Source organism: Trichomycterus rosablanca, chromosome 12, assembly GCF_030014385.1.
Source record: "Trichomycterus rosablanca isolate fTriRos1 chromosome 12, fTriRos1.hap1, whole genome shotgun sequence".
Lineage (NCBI taxonomy): Eukaryota > Metazoa > Chordata > Actinopteri > Siluriformes > Trichomycteridae > Trichomycterus > Trichomycterus rosablanca.
This window is the reverse complement of record NC_085999.1, coordinates 2,800,001-2,818,925: the sequence shown is the minus strand read 5'-3', so window position 1 is coordinate 2,818,925 and position 18,925 is coordinate 2,800,001. Positions and strand designations below refer to the sequence as shown.

General features: G+C 42.5%; 1 protein-coding gene across 1 annotated transcript in view; it reads right to left on the bottom strand.

The window, feature by feature from the left end:
- Positions 1–522: 522 nt before the first annotated feature.
- mcm3ap (minichromosome maintenance complex component 3 associated protein) overlaps positions 523–18,925 on the bottom strand; it is a 34,514-nt gene continuing 16,111 nt past the window's right edge. Inside the window, exons 10-28 of the mRNA XM_063005447.1 lie at positions 18,814–18,925; positions 18,476–18,699; positions 17,042–17,325; positions 16,821–16,921; positions 15,183–15,314; positions 13,577–13,690; positions 11,685–11,837; positions 11,345–11,542; positions 11,185–11,253; positions 10,271–10,405; positions 8,664–8,817; positions 6,381–6,639; positions 4,899–4,996; positions 4,398–4,788; positions 4,079–4,324; positions 2,019–2,148; positions 1,457–1,645; positions 1,223–1,367; positions 523–901 (exon numbers count right to left, since the gene is read on the bottom strand). The exon at positions 18,814–18,925 is cut by the window's right edge and continues 49 nt beyond it. Of these exons, the coding sequence (XP_062861517.1) occupies positions 749–901; positions 1,223–1,367; positions 1,457–1,645; positions 2,019–2,148; positions 4,079–4,324; positions 4,398–4,788; positions 4,899–4,996; positions 6,381–6,639; positions 8,664–8,817; positions 10,271–10,405; positions 11,185–11,253; positions 11,345–11,542; positions 11,685–11,837; positions 13,577–13,690; positions 15,183–15,314; positions 16,821–16,921; positions 17,042–17,325; positions 18,476–18,699; positions 18,814–18,925 (3,287 nt within the window). The 3' untranslated portion in view covers positions 523–748. The remainder of the gene's footprint in view (positions 902–1,222; positions 1,368–1,456; positions 1,646–2,018; positions 2,149–4,078; positions 4,325–4,397; positions 4,789–4,898; positions 4,997–6,380; positions 6,640–8,663; positions 8,818–10,270; positions 10,406–11,184; positions 11,254–11,344; positions 11,543–11,684; positions 11,838–13,576; positions 13,691–15,182; positions 15,315–16,820; positions 16,922–17,041; positions 17,326–18,475; positions 18,700–18,813) is intronic.

The window sequence follows — 18,925 nt, the reverse complement described above, 5'->3', positions numbered from 1 at the left end:
GGCTCAGTGGGTTGCACACCGTTACCTCACAGCGAGAAGGGCCTGGGTTCAATCCCCAGGTGGAACGATCCGTCCACAGACATCTAAAATAGACCTTGACCAGACGTTCAGATAAAAAAGGGGTTTTGCACCTTCACTGACATACAAATCAACATCCAGACATTTGATACTTTTATAGACTGCACATTTCTTTTTGCAAATTCACAGATCTGATTATCTGACAGTGTTTGCTGACAATAATGCAATAACTACAAAGTGCTAAAACGAAAAAAAGTGGAATTATGATTAAACAATATTAATAACCAAGTATTTCAAAGGCATCCACTGCATGCACTGTTGCAATACAAAATGTATGGTGCATTTCACAACAGAACAGACGATAATATACTGAAAAATAATAATATATGCCCAAACTATTTCCATGGAAAACATATTTCTTCTTAGTTACTCCACAGGTTATCATTTTTAACTTGTATGTTTGAGAGATGTTACCATGTTTAAGAGAAGAAAAGTGAATAAATCTTAAAAAAGCAAACAAGTTTATTGCAAAATTCAAAAATACATTTTTAGCGTTAAGAAGTAATGCGCTTTACATACTAAAGCACACTAATCTTTATATAGAACAAAGAAAATACATTGACATTACAGTCTCATAACATCAGCTCATTTAAAAGATAGAACTGCAATTACTTTATCACTACAGACTTTCTGAGAAACTCAAAACAGAACGGCAGCAGTAATATACTGCTCAGTCTTCTACAATAGATAACAGGTTGTTTAGTCTGAGACTGCAGGCCAGCTCCTCCTCTCGATTCACTACAATCAGCCTATCAAGCTCTTTTATTCTCTCTGTTAGAGACACACACCTAGCACTCCTACGAGCATCATCTGGTTCATTTGCCTGAAACACACACACAGAATAAATGTATAGAATTAAACAATAACAGCAACAACAAATCACTAATTCTGAAGACTATAGCTTGCACAGTAAGAAAATGATTCCTCTGCAGGGGTTTAATATTTATTTATTTATAAGGATTTTAACGTCATGTTTTACACACCTTGGTTACACTCATGACAGAAACGGTTACTGGTTACACAAGATTCATCAGTTCAGTTCAGTCATTTCCTAACCAGTTAGAATTCACTAAACCAGTTTTTGTGAATTAGGACACATTTCGGCGCTATACAAATACGTCTGACTTGACTTGACTTGACTAACCTGGGCAGCACAGACAGCAGACGCTGGTCGTTGCCGTTTAGGAGGCATCATCTCAGGTGCTAACAGCAGTGTGGACGGCATGAGAAGAGGTCTAGAGAGGTCCAGATGATTCTCATCAGACCAGCGCTGCAGCTGCTCTGTGAATCTGAAAACAACAAAATTCCAGCGTTTAAATGTCACGTCTCTGCAAACCCACAAGACCCAGGTCTACCTTTCCTGCTGTGCTTGACTTACCTCTGACTCTCAGCTTTCTCCTGTTCGATGCTGGACAGCAGGAGATGAGCCTGCCGCTCCTCAGGGGTTGGAACATGAGCGATGTCTGGGACAGACGAGCTCAACTCTACCACCATCCGACTCTGAAACAGCCTCTTTCTGGGTAAGGGTGCTGCTGGGCTCAGGACCTGACCGGAACTCACATCTGACCTAGAAAACAGATTTGTGCAAGATTTAACACCAAATACTGATCGCAGTCTACCGACTACTGAACCGTCTGCTGTTATCATTGGCAAGTGACCAAGCTGGTGTAGGATGGGGATATTATTAAAACACGAATGCACGAATCACAATCTGTTAGAGATATTTTACCACCCAAATATGACCGGGTCAACAGTAAACACTGATACATGAAGTAGGGGTGGCAGATTGAGCAAAGAATATTAAAAATATGGTAATATGGAGTCCCACTCCATGGGAAAGCATTTCACAGGAACTTGAAGTGTATCTGTGGGTATTTGTGTCCCCTCAAGACACAAAAGAGCATTTGTAAGGTCAGGCTTCCCTGGTCTTATATTCTTACCCATCTGTGTTCTGCTGTCTCTCCTTGTGAGTGCGTCTCACTGCTGCTACCCAACTCTCAGGGGGCACAAACTTGTTCAGCTGATCTTTGTAGAAGTACACCAGAATCTCTCCCTGGTCAGTAAAGGCATCTACAACAGAAAGGCAGTTTAAACCATGTGCAATATTACCAACAAAGCCACCTGTTTTATTCAAACCTGGGTGTGCTTCAGGCAGCTTTTCACATAGGCATTTTGTGCTTGGTTCACCGCGAGGCTGGGCATTTATTGCCACTTACAGACATAATAAACACTACTAACAACACTGACTGGCAGTAGGGCTGTTTATACGACTAAAAAAAGGTCATATCTCGATAGTGAAGTGGCGATAGTGAAGTGCAGAGGACAGGAAGGCACTCCAGCGTGTAATAAAAACTGCACAGAGAATCTCTGGAACATCCTTCCCTGCACTACAGGACATTTATCATACCAGGGTGGTCAGGAGAGCCCACAACATAATTAAGGACAGCACACACTCCCAAAACTACCTCTTTACTCCTCTGCCATCAGGCAAACGCTTCAGAAGCCTAAAGGCCAGAACAACAAGACTGACCAACAGCTTTTACCCACAAGCAGTCAGGCTTGTGAACAAACACGGACTGTCAACTTACCTCATGAACATTGTACATCCTCTACAATGCATTATTGCACATTTAAATGACTGCTGCTACTTCTACATAATGTTGCACAATTTGCACCTTAAAATAACTGCTGCTGTATTGTATGTATTTATGCTGTATAATACTGCAATAATTTCTGCACCTTATGTGACTGCTGCTATGTGCCTTCTTTTTTTACTGCCATAGTTTATTTCTATTGTTTTTTATTCCTCTGTATATAAAACGTCTTTTTTATAGTTTAAATGTATGTATCCTTTAAAAAGTTTTTTATACTAAGTGTTTTTATTCTGTTAGTTTAATATTGTTTTTTTATTTATAATACTTATTGATGTTTGGAGGACGAACAAAGTAAGAATTTCATTGTACAGTGTAACTGCCGGTTCTTCTGTGCACATGACAATAAAACTCTTGAATCTTGATATACGATACGATATAATGTAAACTTAAAGTAGTAGTTCTGATAAATTCAGACTAATTACAGCATCGAAAAAAATCCTGAAAACGTTTCATATTTAACGATGCTTTGCTATCATTGCAAAATGAAATCACACCGTAGACAGCAGAACCGTGACCCAGATCAACCACACAGCAGCATAAAATTATTACCGCTGCTTACCTTGAAGGCCAACTAGTATATTTCCAGAATATTTCCAGAATATTTCCAGAATATAAAAATCCATATTTAACTGTGTTAATCCACCTAACTAATGAAAACCGTCGATAATTTAATTTAATTTATTCCCTCGGCTGTCGAGGTTAAAAGCCCAAAATCTGAATTCGGAAGCTCTGATTGGTTTATACATCTGAATCTCTTTAACAAATGAACCGGAGTCGTTTTGCTCACTCTGTGAATCTTTACCATAGATAAGGGCACAGTTTCCTGATTCAGTTCCAATGAATAATCCGTCCTCGTTGACCCTGTGATTCAGTTTCCATGTGTGTGTGTGTGTGTGTGTGTGTGTGTGTGCACGGTGCACACGCCCACCCGCTCATACGCAAAGGAAAGCGTTCTGTGCAGCGCTTCTGTGTTTTAAATGTTCTCAATGGTCACCTGTGTATTCTAAGCATACTCGATATATCGAATATGGTCATTTTCAACATCGTGTAAAAAGTAATGTGGAATATATCGATAGTTGCGATATATAACTGGCAGTATTGATTGATTATTCATACGCAGTTTTGTATGAAACGTATTTCAGTTTATAACAGGAATTTCTGGCACTGGTGGCCATTTGGAGATGATAGAAAATTAAAAAATTCCAGCAAAAAAAAAATAATGTGGGTTCATGACACTTTGTTTTGTAAATTTAGAGGAAAAATAAAATAAAATCATATTGGGTAAATAGACTAACAAACCTGACATAATATAAAAAATATAATCGTTTATAAATTCATGTCTCAACCTTTCACTGCTGGACTCTCCGGGCCATGAAAATCATTCAGTCGATGCTCTATGCAAAGTACCAAGACGTCATCCCAGGGTATGTGATTAAAGAACGGTCCAGCTCCACTTTCTTGTTGCAGGTGACGGGCACGTACTCTGGCCAGCAGGTTCTCCAGACGGGACATGAGGAGCGGCTGGCTTAAGGAGGAGCTGGGAATCCGAGACACGTACTGGAATATGGATTCACACAAACGAGGCCATGGAGCTGGTGGAGGAGAGACGGTTCAGTTGTCGCTAAGTTTTGGGGTAACTGTACCTATTGATTAAATACTACCTACCGTTCTGAGGAGGCAGGTCCCATTCAGGGAGCTGCAAGTTAAGGACCACTCTTTTCAGCCAGGTCAAATGCTGAGGGGTGTTCCAGTCCAGATGTGGCACGAGCTCCCTGGTCTCCGGCAGAGAAAACTCAGGTGGAGGCCAGGAGATTCTAGCCAACCTCTCAGAGCTGACCACATCTGCCAGATAAACCAGCACCCTGTTATACAGCTGGATGACGGCCGCCGGGTCCTGACACAGGAGAGCCGCCTGCGCCCTTTGCTGCTTGTCGTGGTGAAACCTGCGGTAGAACTCGTGGCACAGCGCCCCTTCCACTAGCTGCAGAAGAGGCGCAGAGGACAGGACCGGAGAGACCGATGAGTGGGCGACCAGCCAGCGCACGGCCTCACCAATCTGAACGTATTAAAAAGAACAAAATATATATAAAAAACAAAAAAAAAACCTTTCATCCTGTATTATTTGTTCATTGTATTAAGAGGTCTGACTAGTGTAAGAAAACTGACCTGCTTGGATCCCTGCAGATCAGTGAGGCTTCCAGAAACATGGATGAAGATGTACTCTGAGATGAGCCCATCCTGAATTAACGTCTTCAGTTTAAGGACTGTAAAAACGAAGTTAAAGTTGAGCATGACGGTTTGAAAGTGAAGTTGAAACAATTTAATCTTCTACGTGGTCAGATTATCATTTTAAATCAACAAAAAAACGCAGTGGTTAAACACGCTAGCACACCAGAGCTGAGGTTTAAATCTCAGCTCTGTTACCAGCAATCTGGGTGCCTATATGGACGACGATTGCCGCGTCTGTCAGGTAGGATCGCCCATCTGTTTCCTCGGCTGCTCCAGTTAGGGGTTTTATTGATCCGGCACAGTTTTTACGCCGGATGCCCTTCCTGACACGACCCTCCCTATTTATCCGGGCTTGGGACCGGCACTACAATGCACTGCTTTATGCATCCTAGTGGCCGGGTGCCTATAGGACAATTCAGTGTCTCCAATTAACCTGGCTGCATGTTTTTGGACCCGGAGGAAACCCACGCAGACACGTGGAGAACATGCAAACTGCACAGAAAGGACCCGGATCTCCCCGCCTGGGGATCAAACACAGGACCTTCTTGCTGTAAGGCGACTGTCACGGCCCTCCTCCATCAGGAGTGGAGGTCTGCAGCAGTAGAGAAAGTGAAATGCAATCCAGGAACTGGATACGACAAGATTGGGAGGAAATTTGGGGAAATTAATGTAAAAAAAGAAAACAGAGTCTACATTTGCTTATGTAATTACTAGGGATGTAACGATTCACCACAATACAGTTAATAACCGATTCAAAAATTTCACGATTCAAATCGATTCGACATGTAAAATGAATCGATATTCACTTTGAACAGCAGAGGGCGCTGGCGCAATACACCACGCCTTGATGACGCCCCTGGCGCTATACACCAGGTTGCCAAATTCGGGGATTTTCAGCTAAATTGGGCTTAATTCAAAATTGTTTTGCATAGTTTGTACCTACCTCAGAAATAAAAGGACATTTATTATATAGATAAATAAAAGATAAGCACAAATACAGGATTTTATTGTGTTTTTCAAAGAGAAGTAATAAAAGGAAACTTTGTCATAATTCGTCTTCAATTTCAGTTCGAAAAAAATCGGGAAAAACTCGTATCGTGAACCCAGTATCGTGAATCGCATCACATCGTGGGTAGAGTGTATCGTTACATCCCTAATAATTACACAGGATTCCTTATTCATGTGTCCAACAGGAAGGTATTAGACGGCTTTCACATAAAAAGCTTGGTCACGTTCCTGTTTACTGCAGTGTTTAAGCCTTTCATATGACACACTGCAAAATCGCTATCAGCTGAGTGTACCCCAAAATTCCAAAAGTTCAAGACTAATAGATGATTAAAAAGATATAAATATAAATAGATAATACAATTTATAGATTACGACGACACATTATGTCATTTAAACTGTCATTACATCTACCTTCTTCTAACTTCTGGTCAGAAACTTCCTCAGTCAGCTGGTCAGGTATGATCAGTGCCAGGGGCAATGGGGCGTGCCAGCCGCTGGCCTGCTGCACCTGTTTGAGCTGGAGGAGGGCAGACAGTAACGGTACGTCTTCCTCGCCTTGTTCACCGCTGGGCAGAGGGGGCAGAAGCATCATCAGGGCACTGGTGCCGAGAAGCTCCTTCTGCTCCTCCAGCTGACCCTGGCCCTCCTCGTTCAGAGGTCCGTGGCTCACCTGCACACAGTTATAACCGTCCATCAGACGACACCACCGATATGGAAATATTGTTGATTTAGAATGATCAGCTTCTATGTGGACAAATGGATGAAGATGCGAAGCAGGCTGAGCTATAGTTCATTAAAATTGGGCATGGGTACAAGGCACCACAGCCACGAGGATGGACAGATGGACGGATAGATACATAATCTTGAAGGAAATTAAGGCCTTAAGGTAAGAAATCAAAGTTCCACATCAAGTGTGGAGTACACCAAGAAAATGGGGCAAGACAAAATGCCTAATCCTTACAGTAAGGGGGTCTTATTGATCCCCCTACAGGAAAGAATCACTCTAAATTAATTCTCCATTACATATACAGTGTATCACAAAAGTGAGTACACCCCTCACATTTCTGCAAATATTTTATTATATCTTTTCATGGGACAACACTATAGAACTAAAACTTGGATATAACTTAGAGTAGTCAGTGTACAACTTGTATAGCAGTGTAGATTTACTGTCTTCTGAAAATAACTCAACTCACAGCCATTAATGTCTAAATGGCTGGCAACATAAGTGAGTACACCCCACAGTGAACATGTCTAAATTGTGCCCAAAGTGTCAATATTTTGTGTGACCACCATTATTATCCAGCACTGCCTTAACCCTCCTGGGCATGGAATTTACCAGACCTGCACAGGTTGCTACTGGAATCCTCTTCCACTCCTCCATGATGACATCACGGAGCTGGTGGATGTTAGACACCTTGAACTCCTCCACCTTCCACTTGAGGATGCGCCACAGGTGCTCAATTGGGTTTAGTCCATCACCTTTACCTTCAGCTTCCTCAGCAAGGCAGTTGTCATCTTGGAGGTTGTGTTTGGGGTCGTTATCCTGTTGGAAAACTGCCATGAGGCCCAGTTTTCGAAGGGAGGGGATCATGCTCTGTTTCAGAATGTCACAGTACATGTTGGAATTCATGTTTCCCTCAATGAACCGCAGCTCCCCAGTGCCAGCAACACTCATGCAGCCCAAGACCATGATGCTACCACCACCATGCTTGACTGTAGGCAAGATACAGTTGTCTTGGTACTTCTCACCAGGGCGCCGCCACACATGCTGGACACCATCTGAGCCAAACAAGTTTATCTTGGTCTCGTCAGACCACAGGGCATTCCAGTAATCCATGTTCTTGGACTGCTTGTCTTCAGCAAACTGTTTGCGGGCTTTCTTGTGCGTCAGCTTCCTTCTGGGATGACGACCATGCAGACCGATTTGATGCAGTGTGCGGCGTATGGTCTGAGCACTGACAGGCTGACCTCCCACGTCTTCAACCTCTGCAGCAATGCTGGCAGCACTCATGTGTCTATCTTTTAAAGCCAACCTCTGGATATGACGCCGAACACGTGGACTCAACTTCTTTGGTCGACCCTGGCGAAGCCTGTTCCGAGTGGAACCTGTCCTGGAAAACCACTGTATGACCTTGGCCACCATGCTGTAGCTCAGTTTCAGGGTGTTAGCAATCTTCTTATAGCCCAGGCCATCTTTGTGGAGAGCAACAATTCTATTTCTCACATCCTCAGAGAGTTCTTTGCCATGAGGTGCCATGTTGAATATCCAGTGGCCAGTATGAGAGAATTGTACCCAAAACACCAAATTTAACAGCCCTGCTCCCCATTTACACCTGGGACCTTGACACATGACACCAGGGAGGGACAACGACACATTTGGGCACAATTTGGACATGTTCACTGTGGGGTGTACTCACTTATGTTGCCAGCTATTTAGACATTAATGGCTGTGAGTTGAGTTATTTTCAGAAGACAGTAAATCTACACTGCTATACAAGCTGTACACTGACTACTCTAAGTTATATCCAAGTTTCATGTCTATAGTGTTGTCCCATGAAAAGATATAATGAAATATTTGCAGAAATGTGAGGGGTGTACTCACTTTTGTGATACACTGTAAATGGTAAACTGCTGGGCACTTATCAGTGATCGGTCAAGATAACAGCATAATATCAAAAAGCAGGGTCTGACCTTCAGGCATACATGAACCTTGTGGGTCTTTCTTCCAATCTCTCTCAGGCTGTTACTGATGACCAGGGTTTCCAGTTTTCCCTCGGGCTCAGTCATACTCTCTTCTATTTTCTCTCCACCACCCAGCTTCAGTTCAAGCCATTTTGTAAGAGTGCTAAAGTCCAGTCAGCGAAAAGAAACAATACAGCTATGTTGGTGGTGATAAACAAACAATTATAAATATTTACGCTCTCCACAAGTCGAGTAAAACACATGGAGATTAGGTACTGCTCTAAAGCGAGGTGACTTCAGAATATGTGGTAGGTTCTTTCATCAGTCACCAATCTTGGTGTAAGATTTGACTCACATCTCACTTTCGATACCCATATTAAACATATTAAAAATCTCTTTTTATCGTCTGAGAAATATTGCTAAACTTCGTCCCGCTCTCACTCTGTCAGATGCCGAAAAACTGATGCACGCTTTTGTCTCCTCCAGACCGGATTACTGCGATGCACTTCTCGTTGGGATTACTAGCAAAAGTCTTCATAGATTACAGAGCGTTCAGAACAGCGCCGACTCTACGTTCTCTTCACTGGCTTCCCATCTCTGTTAGGATTGAATACGACGTCTCCCTCCTCACTCACCAGTGTATTTATGGATATGCTCCCACCTATTTGAAAGAACTGCTCACCACTCGAACCTCATTCCGATCCTTCCGCTCTACCAACTCGAATCGCCTTCTCCCCCCAAGAACCAAGCTCAGTACCGTGGGTGATCGGGCCTCCTGTTCTGCTGCCCCTCGCCTTTGGGATGCCCTCCCTGACCATTTGAGGGCACCACAGACGATTGGGACTTTGAAGAAGAGACTCAAAACCTTTCTTTTTAGCAGAACCTATGAATAATTTTTAATTTATGTAGTGATTGCAGCTATTTTATTTATTTATTTATTAATTATTTGTAGTGATGTCTTTTATCTTGTGGCACTTTGAGATTTGTACACAAATGTAAAGTGCATTACAAATTAAATGTATTATTATTATTATTATTATTAGGTCAATAATAATGTTATCAGGTCTGTACATAAAATCTAAAGCTTTAAGACGGACCTTTACATTCTGCTATGTTTAATAATAAAATGTTGCATGACTTACTCCTCAATACATTTTCGAAAAAATAAATAAACAATTTAAAGTCATCGTCTTGTAAACGCACTCAATTTGGCTTCTTACAGGTTGACCAATGTCGCAATGGCATGTCCGACATGAGCTTATTATTATCTGGTGTCCACATACTTTTGGCCATATAGTGTATTTTGCAAATCCTATGTAAACACACATTCAAGCAGTATGCAAGTAGTCCAGGTTGTGTCCATCTATCATCAGTGGCATATACACCAAAGAGCCAAAACATTAAGACCACCCACCTAATATGTTATTTATTTATTTAGATGATTAAGCTGCACTTATACAGTGTCCACCTAATGTGGTCTAAAAAGCTCTGGACTCTACAGGACATCTGAAGGAGTCCTGTGGTATCTGTTACCAGAACATTACCAACAGGTCTTCAGAAATCTGTACGTTGCAACGTGGATTAAGTAGATTTAGGTGCTATAGGTATAGACTTACTTGTAAGCAAAGTTCATGTCATCGTCCTGCTCGCTGGGAAGCAAAAGAGCCGCTTTCCAAAAGATTCTGTCAGGTGGATTTGGGGTGCTTTCAGCCACCAGCGTGGGGAGGTCAAGAGGAGACCAAACCTGTTCACTGACCAGGGAAAAACACAAGCGCTATTTAATCTATTAAAAATATGCATATACACCGATCAGCCATAACATTAAAACCACCTCCTTGTTTCTACACTCACTGTCCATTTTATCAGCTCCACTTACCATATAGAAGCACTTTGTTGTTCTACAATTACTGACTGTAGTCCATCTGTTTCTCTGCATGCTTTGTTACCCCCCTTTCATGCTGTTCTTCAATGGTCAGGACTCCCACAGGACCCCCACAGAGCAGGTATTATTTAGGTGGTGGATCATTCTCAGCACTGCAGTGACACTGACATGGTGGTGGTGGTGGTGTGTTAGTGTGTGTTGTGCTGGTATGAGTGGATCAACAGCAGCAATAGATGAGCGATCGTCTCTGACTTTACATCTACAAGGTGGACCAAGTAGGTAGGAGTGTCTAATAGAGTGGACGGTGAGTGGACACGGTGTTTAAAAACTCCAGCAGCGCTGCTGTGTCTGATCCACTCATACCAGCACAACACACACTAACACACCACCACCATGTCAGTGTCACTGCAGTGCTGAGAATGATCCACCACCTAAATAATATCTGCTCTGTGGTGGTCCTGTGGGGGTCCTGACCATTGAAGAACAGCATGAAAGGGGGCTAACAAAGCATGCAGAGAAACAGATGGACTACAGTTAGTAATTGTAGAACTACAAAGTGCTTCTATATGGTAAGTGGAGCTGATAACATGGACAGTGAGTGTAGAAACAAGGAGGTGGTTTTAATGTTACGGCTAAACTGTTTCTTACCTCAACAATAAATTATAGTAGTAGTCCACACGCATCCGGTGAACCGTGTCATTCCTCGTTTTTAGTAAGCTGTAATAAAAAAAATACATTTATATTAAAAACAAAAACAGTGATTGGGACAGTAAACGTAAAATAAAAACAACTGGATAGCGATGGTCACCTTGTGCACGACATGACCATGTTCCCTGAGTTTCCTAGGTTGATGAGACCTCGAGCGAGTACGTCCTTAGCCTGTGCGGGCGGGGCGCTGGGCACCAAAGCCTGCAGCTTGAAACGGGGGTCCACACAGCACGGCGCCGCGGGGAACGCCCGCATCTGCCGCTTCAACCGTCGGCGTACTGCGACCACATCACGCCACCTAGAGACACACGCAAACAGTCGCTGTAATCTACAAGTACTACGATAATTGATTACATACAGATGAGCAAACCAAGTACACACGCGTGTTAATAAGCACCCAAAACATCAGTGAAGATCGACTGATTAATACAGTGTCGCACCTCTTGATGAACTTTCTTATTCGTCGCAGTTCAGCTTCCAGCACCTCTTCTGCCAGTTGGGCAATCACCCCATTCAGCGTCTCCTCCTCTAAGATCTTACACACGTCCTCGGTACAGCGAGCCAGCAGTGCAGCCTTTTCCTCCAAAGCAAACCTGTTGGAATGACATTGATATAACAGGTCACAAAAAAGTGTATCTTCTCTGTTTAATGTGATAGAAGTCTCGAACACTTAACACCACACCAAGAAGCAAAATCTCTCGCCTGGGTAGGTATTACCAACGACGCCCATATTTTTTCATGCATTTACTCCCTTTTTCTCCCAATTTACCATAGCAAATCCGCTGCTGGGGACTCCGACGGCGTCCAAGGAGGATGTATAGTCTACCAATCCCTTCTTATTCACCCATACTTCGGTGGATTTGCACGTGAGGTCAGCTTTGCATCTCTGCACTCCTCCACTTTATGCACAGGCACCCTGGTCAACCAAGGGCCTTACACAGCGTTCATAACCCCACCCCTTAGTCTGGTCCCCTTAATTTTTAATACAATGAAGAGTGTAAATAATTCCATAGAGGGATGAATCTATGCACTATTTTAAACACTAAGCTTTCCCCACTAAGCTTTCCATGTAATAGTAGTAATGTTCTAATTATTTTGACAGTAAAGACATGGAGCTAAAATTATATTCTAGATCAGGGGTGTCAAACTCACGGCCCGCGGGCCAGATCCGGCCCGCCACGCCATTTTATGTGGCCCGCGAGAGCTTAAACGACTTGTTGTGATGGTTCGAGTCGTTACAGAGACCTCGCTGAGTAGCCATGTGACTTTTACTGCAAAAGAACGCGGGGTAGCGTAGTCAGTAATGTAAACAATAATAAATAAATATAGATAATTATATTGCAATATAATACCAAAGCATCGTCTGTAAGTCGTGGCGTTTATATTCTCAGTTGTTTGTAAATGTTTAGTGAGTATATCACAGCGTTTTAGTTACAAATTTACCATAATTAAATACAATTGTTACTGTTACTATAGCAATTAGTATCTTCACACAAAATATTAACTCGTTAGCGCTATTTTACGTTTGGTTAAATCTCATATTGTACCAGATGTAACACTGGACTACAGCTGTGTGCTTTTACTGTATTAAGTTCTTTATTGTTTTTATTGTTTGTATTTTTACTTCATTCTGGTGCACACAGTGTATCACACAGCTGGCGAGCAAATAAACCGACTGTATTCTGAAGGGAGCTGTCTGTCTGTCTGTCTGTGTCTGTCTGTCTGTCTAGCTCAGCAAGGGGGATAAACTATTAGTGAGGGCAGAATGATCGTCTTAAAAATACACTGTAAAATCCTACATTAACTGCATCTCTCAAAATACAGGCTGATTTTGTGACCTGCAAAGTGACACATCCCACCAGTAGATGATGTTACACATATTTACACATGATCCTAAAATGTACAAGATAATTAAGAAAATTAAGCATGAGGAGGAAATTTAATGAAAGTGAAAACAAGTTTGTGCTTCAGGAAAGGAAACCGGTGCGTCTCTTGTGTTATGAGGCCGTGTCTGTGGTAAAGGAGGACAATATAAATGCAGAATTCAGCCTCCAAGAAAAACAGCAGACTGTAATCGGAGCAGGATACGTTACAACCGGCCCTTTGAGGGCCACAATAATGCTGATGTGGCCCTCGGGGAAAATGAGTTTGACACCCCTGCTCTAGACGAATGACATTAATTTTAACATAGAGAATTTAATTTGTAGTAATAATGTTTAAACCCAAACTAACCCTGACTAACATGCCAGGGGGAAATGAGGCAAATACTTAAACCAACATAAATCATTACAATTGAAGCTCCTGTTGTGAAACTGTTGTGAAGATTACTAACTTGATCTCTGCAGCGGCCGCCTCCTCGAAGCTCTGTGTCAGGACCTCCTCACTGAGCTCAGCACACAGCTCTTTGCTCAGCTTATCCAGGAAGGCCTCGAGTTCCTTTCTGCGCCTGGAATGGAAACGCAAAAACAGCAGCGGATGAGGAAAATGCACGACCGACATAGAACATTCGACACACGCTTACATTCTCTCCAGCAAGCTTTTCTGTCATATAATCATTTTATATTAATATTTCAACATTATGAGGCTGCTGAAGGTTGAAGTGAGGTTGAGCTACTCACAAATTGAATCAAATTTAAAAAATCTAAATATCCAAATAGATCCAAGCATTTACTTAGTCTGGAGTTTAAATATTGCACATGCAACTCATAAAGATGAATAAAGAAGCCAAAAACCTTCATTTAGTAAAAGTATTGAAAACAAAGTTGCTTCAGGATGTATTTTCTTCTATACAGGATCAGATTTAAGAGCAGAACAACCAGTAGTGATGGTTAAATAACACAAAACACATACCTACTATATTTTTTATCCTAACTTTAATTCCCAACTTTTTTTTAAGTTGTATTTATTTATTTTAACATTTATTTACGTATTCACCTGTAATAACCATTGTATCTTAATAGGAATGTGGTAGACCCGCAGCGGGATATTCCGCTAACGTTGCCACCGGCTGGGCGCCATCTAGCGGGCATAATTGGCCGCGCCTGCAGCAGACGCGTTTCTGCTAGGGCGGGATGATCGGACTATGTGGGTGGGGTCTTCAAAAGCTGTGTAAGGACCCTGAGTAGCAGATAGAGAGGCGCCTGTGCAGAATTCATGGGTGAAAAAGGGTTCCGCTAAGGGCTGCATGCGGGCCAGCGCTGGAGGCGTGAGCAGCAGTATACCCACCTCGACTGCAATCAGGGATCCCCCAGCAGCGGAAGACAAATTAACTATGCGAAATTGGGAGAAAATGCATAAATAAAATAGGAAAAAAAGGAATGTGGTAGACCTGGAACTTAGGAGGTGCAAGATGCAATATTCAAAAGTTGCATTAGTGACAATGAAATTTAGATATTCGTGTTAATATTACATTATTGCTATTATGATTATTATAATTATTTAGTGCGCCATGTCAATTCAGACTCCTGGTCACTATATGGATAGAGTTCAGGCTTCTTAATTCCTCTAAATGTACCCATCTATCTTGTTGCTGGCTGTCCTCTTCCTCTTTTACCTAAAGCTTTGCCTTTTCCAATGAACTGGTTCTTCTCATGATGTGTCCACAGTTTGGTTATCTGGGCTTTAGGTGAAAGATCAGGTTTGATTTGTCTTCTTTGCCATCCGAGGTACTTAGGTCTGCATCACCAGCACAAACGTTTAATGATATGAATAAAAAGCAGGACAGGAAAAAATATCGTCCAGCTTTTACATCTATAAAAAACCACAGAGAAAACCAAAGTCTGGACACTTCTGGTCTTTCTTTTGAGATTTGATGGGACGTCTAGAGCTTTGAATTACCTACAATACAATAGCGTAAAGTGCCCGTCCCTAGAGCCGACAGATTAGCCTGGACACCCAAACATGGTAAGAAGCAACGTTATGATGGTATTTTACACAACCTGGCCTCCTCCTGCTTGCGTTTCTCCTCGGCGATTCTCTCCTTCTCGATAGCGATTTCTGACACAGACAGTTCTCTCAGCACGTGATCCACGACTTCACAGACCACCGTCTCCAGCTCGCTCAGGCTCACACTGCACACAAGCGTAGGAGGGCAGGAATTTAATGACGAAATCAAAACTCGGTAAACCAAACTAAACATCACGCTACTCAGCAATTATATCTGGCCTTTCTTTGTCATGCTTGATAAGAAGGAGCCACAACAGACAGGAAAAACAAAACACAGACAGGTAAAGTGCTTGGACTATTTTTATGTATTATAGCATTTTGTCCTTTGCTGTCCCATTATTCAATTAATATTTAAAATGACCACCCAAGCATTAAAGATGTGGGGAAAAATACTGAGAACTGCGAAAGCCTAGTAATCTTTTGTCTAATTAAAATAATAATGATTAATACCATTATTATTACTTTAGATATTATTATTGGACAAGTAAAATGTATTTGATATTCATGGTCTTCGGAGTATTTTAGGGTTTTTAAAATGCTGAATTAGTTTGAATGGACAAACAATACATTCTTTAAGAAGTAATTACATCATACAGCAATGCTCCGAAGAACATTAATTTATTTTACTCTTATTCATAACGCACCAGGAAACTCTGGTACTGAGTGCCTGCATCACTCACTTTATTCATTTATTTTATTAAATACTTACACATAAGAGCGAGTTAAAGTGGCCACATTGGCATGTTTTCCCCATGTTTGCACACTTTGGTTACGTTCATGACAGAAACGGTAATTACTGGTTACACAAGATTCATCAGTGCACAAGTTTAATATTGAACACAGTCATGGACAATTTTGTATCTCCGAGACTCACTTGCATGTCTTTGGACTGTGGGAGGAAACCAGAGCTCCAAGTGGAAGCCAACACAGACACGGGAAGAACATGCAAGTCCCACACAGAAAGGACCCATACCGCCCCACCTGGGAATTGTACCCAGGACCTTGCTGTGAGGTGAAGGTGCCACCCACTGAGCCACTGTGCTGCCCCAACACTGATTTTAGCTCGCCGGCCGGTCGGCGCTAGATTTGCCGGCTCAGGAGCAACTCGGCGTTCGCTCGGCGATCGAAAATGTTTGAACTACTCAACAACTCCATCCAAACGGCTCGAAGAAATATATTTAGCTTGTCAGATATCTGGATCCGAGTTGCCCGACTGGCAATGAGTGCATTGCAAAAAAATATTTATTAACCTCCAAATCCCTATAGAACAATCCATGCTGTTTTTATTTTTCCTACTTGTTTTACGCTGCACATCAGCGCACAAACTTTGATCGCTCGCTACTTGCTGACGTGCATTTTTGGACGTGGTATCGTTAAACCCCTCGATGATTCTCGCGTTTGTCTTCGCCTGCGATTCCAGTTGGTGATAGATGGTGTAGTGTGTGACCCCCTAACGCCGATCAGTCGTGTAGTGTGAAATACACACCGACTTGAACGACTCCCATTTACAAGAGATCCAGTCGTGTAGTGTGAACTGGCAAAAGTGTGCTTCTTGTCATTATTATACTATTTCACTTTATGACTGATATAAAATGAAAGCATTTTTAAACCAGGATAATGCAGAAGCCTACCTGAGAGCTGTAGACACATATTCAGCCCCAGCTTTTGCAACGTTCGAGACCTCAGCTTTCAGAACCTCCTCCACTACAGACTCCACCTCTGCCAGTATATCCTATCAAAACCAGAACGTGATCCTTAAACTCTTACTGGTTATCTGTTACGTAAATAAACATACCAGATTTACATGTTTTCGCTTAGAAACAGTTCTGAATAGTGAATATAAGTGCCACACCTGATCAGAGTAAACTGGCTTTTTAGGAGATGGAGGTCTGATTGGCTTCGGTTGTTCAATAGGCTGGAATAAGGGCTGGAACACGGGCAACTGTTTCACTGGCGGAACTGGCACGGTGTGTGGCACGGACTCTCCAGTCTCGTGGGTTTCTTTGAGCTGAGCCAGCACAGACACTCCGGGAGCCTCCGCAAACCGTCTCGACTCGAGCGCTTTGGGAGGGACTTGGGTCCTCGGTTCTGGTTCGGCCAGGGGTTTAACTTCATGTCTCTGAGCAGGAGCTGCCACTGCAAAGAAGGAAAGGTTTTATTTGTAAGATTAGTACAATATGAGGAGCACTTACTACTGCATGTTTAGCTCATTAAAGACTTTCTTCTTAGGGTGAACCTTGCTTCTGATGATGCATTCATCATAATTTTTTAGAGTAACGTTACTAACGTAATTAATGTAATCAGTGTGTATCCTCAAACTAAGCTTTTTACTTCAAGTTACATTAAAATCAATAATTCCTTTTAATCATTCCTCTTAAATATTAGCTTTATTGTGAGAAGACAATGGATAGTAGGACAGAAAGCAGTCCGGACCATCACATTTACTTATTCACATTTGCTTATACCACTTTACTAGCAAAAAAACACTCATCGCATTATTTAGCAATTCCGGGCTTAATTTAAATTAGACAGTATAAGTATGCTCTAAAAACAGTAAAATATGGTAATTAAAAACAGTTTGGACATTTATTTGGGTTTTCTTTCTATTTTATTAGCGCATTTTCTCCCATCTTCTCGAAATTTAGTGTAGTCAATCTGTCTTCCGCTGCTGGTGGATCCCTGATTGCAGTCGAGGTGGGTATACTGCTGCTCACGCCTCCTCCGACCCGTGTGCAGCCCTTAGCAGAACCCTTTTTCACCCATGCATTCTGCACAGGCAAGGTCCTTACACAGCATTTTAAGTCCCCGCCAACATAGTCCGGTCATCCCGCCCTAGCAGAAACGCGTCTGCTGCAGGCACTGCCAATTATGCACGCTAGATGGCGCCCAGCCGACCGGTAGCAACGCTGGCAATGGCGAGTTTCGAACCAAGGTGTTCAGAATCTCGGCACTCTTGTGCTAGCGGAACATACCCCGCTGCGCCACCTGGGCGCCAACTTTAATGTCATTTAACGGCAAAATGAGTATCATGTTTCTGTCTGTATAGTTTATCTTGTCTTTATATTTTGGTTTATATGTTTCAAACAGACTGGACATAACAGTAATAAGTGTGCTTGAAACTCTTTACTTGAAAGTCTGTTAGACTGAAGTCTAGTTCTTGCACTCGTTTTGAGGAAGCCCCTTAAATCAGGGGACAAACATCTTAAATATCTTAACAAATCTACCTGATTTGATTCACTACATCTAGACAGTGTTATTTCCTAACCGGTCAATCATGTAAACGCACCTTTTGTGGCCGCTGGCATTGGCTCCAGTGAAACAGAATCCCCCTGGTACTTGTTCTTCGAGTCGAAGCTGCAGACCGGTGTGTGCTGTGGAGGGTTGGGCAGTGGGCCACCGCTGACGATCTCTCCGATCAGTACGGTCTTCTTTTTCAGAATGGCGACGGACTTCTTCTGGGGCAGAGGAAGATCTGGCTCCTGATAAGCTGTACGGCTTAGCTCGACCATGCTGGACACACACACACACACACACATGTATGTTAACAATGATAAAACTTTGTACACTAAGACAACGACTTACTACAGATTTGTGCATGAAGTTGGGAAAGGTGCGGCCACTTACCCATCAGTGACACTGAGCCCATAAAGCTGCAGAAAGTCGGTCGCATCCGAAGCACTCCGAAACATTAGCATTCGCACCAGGTCCTCCACAGGAAAGAAGGTGGACCTCTGAG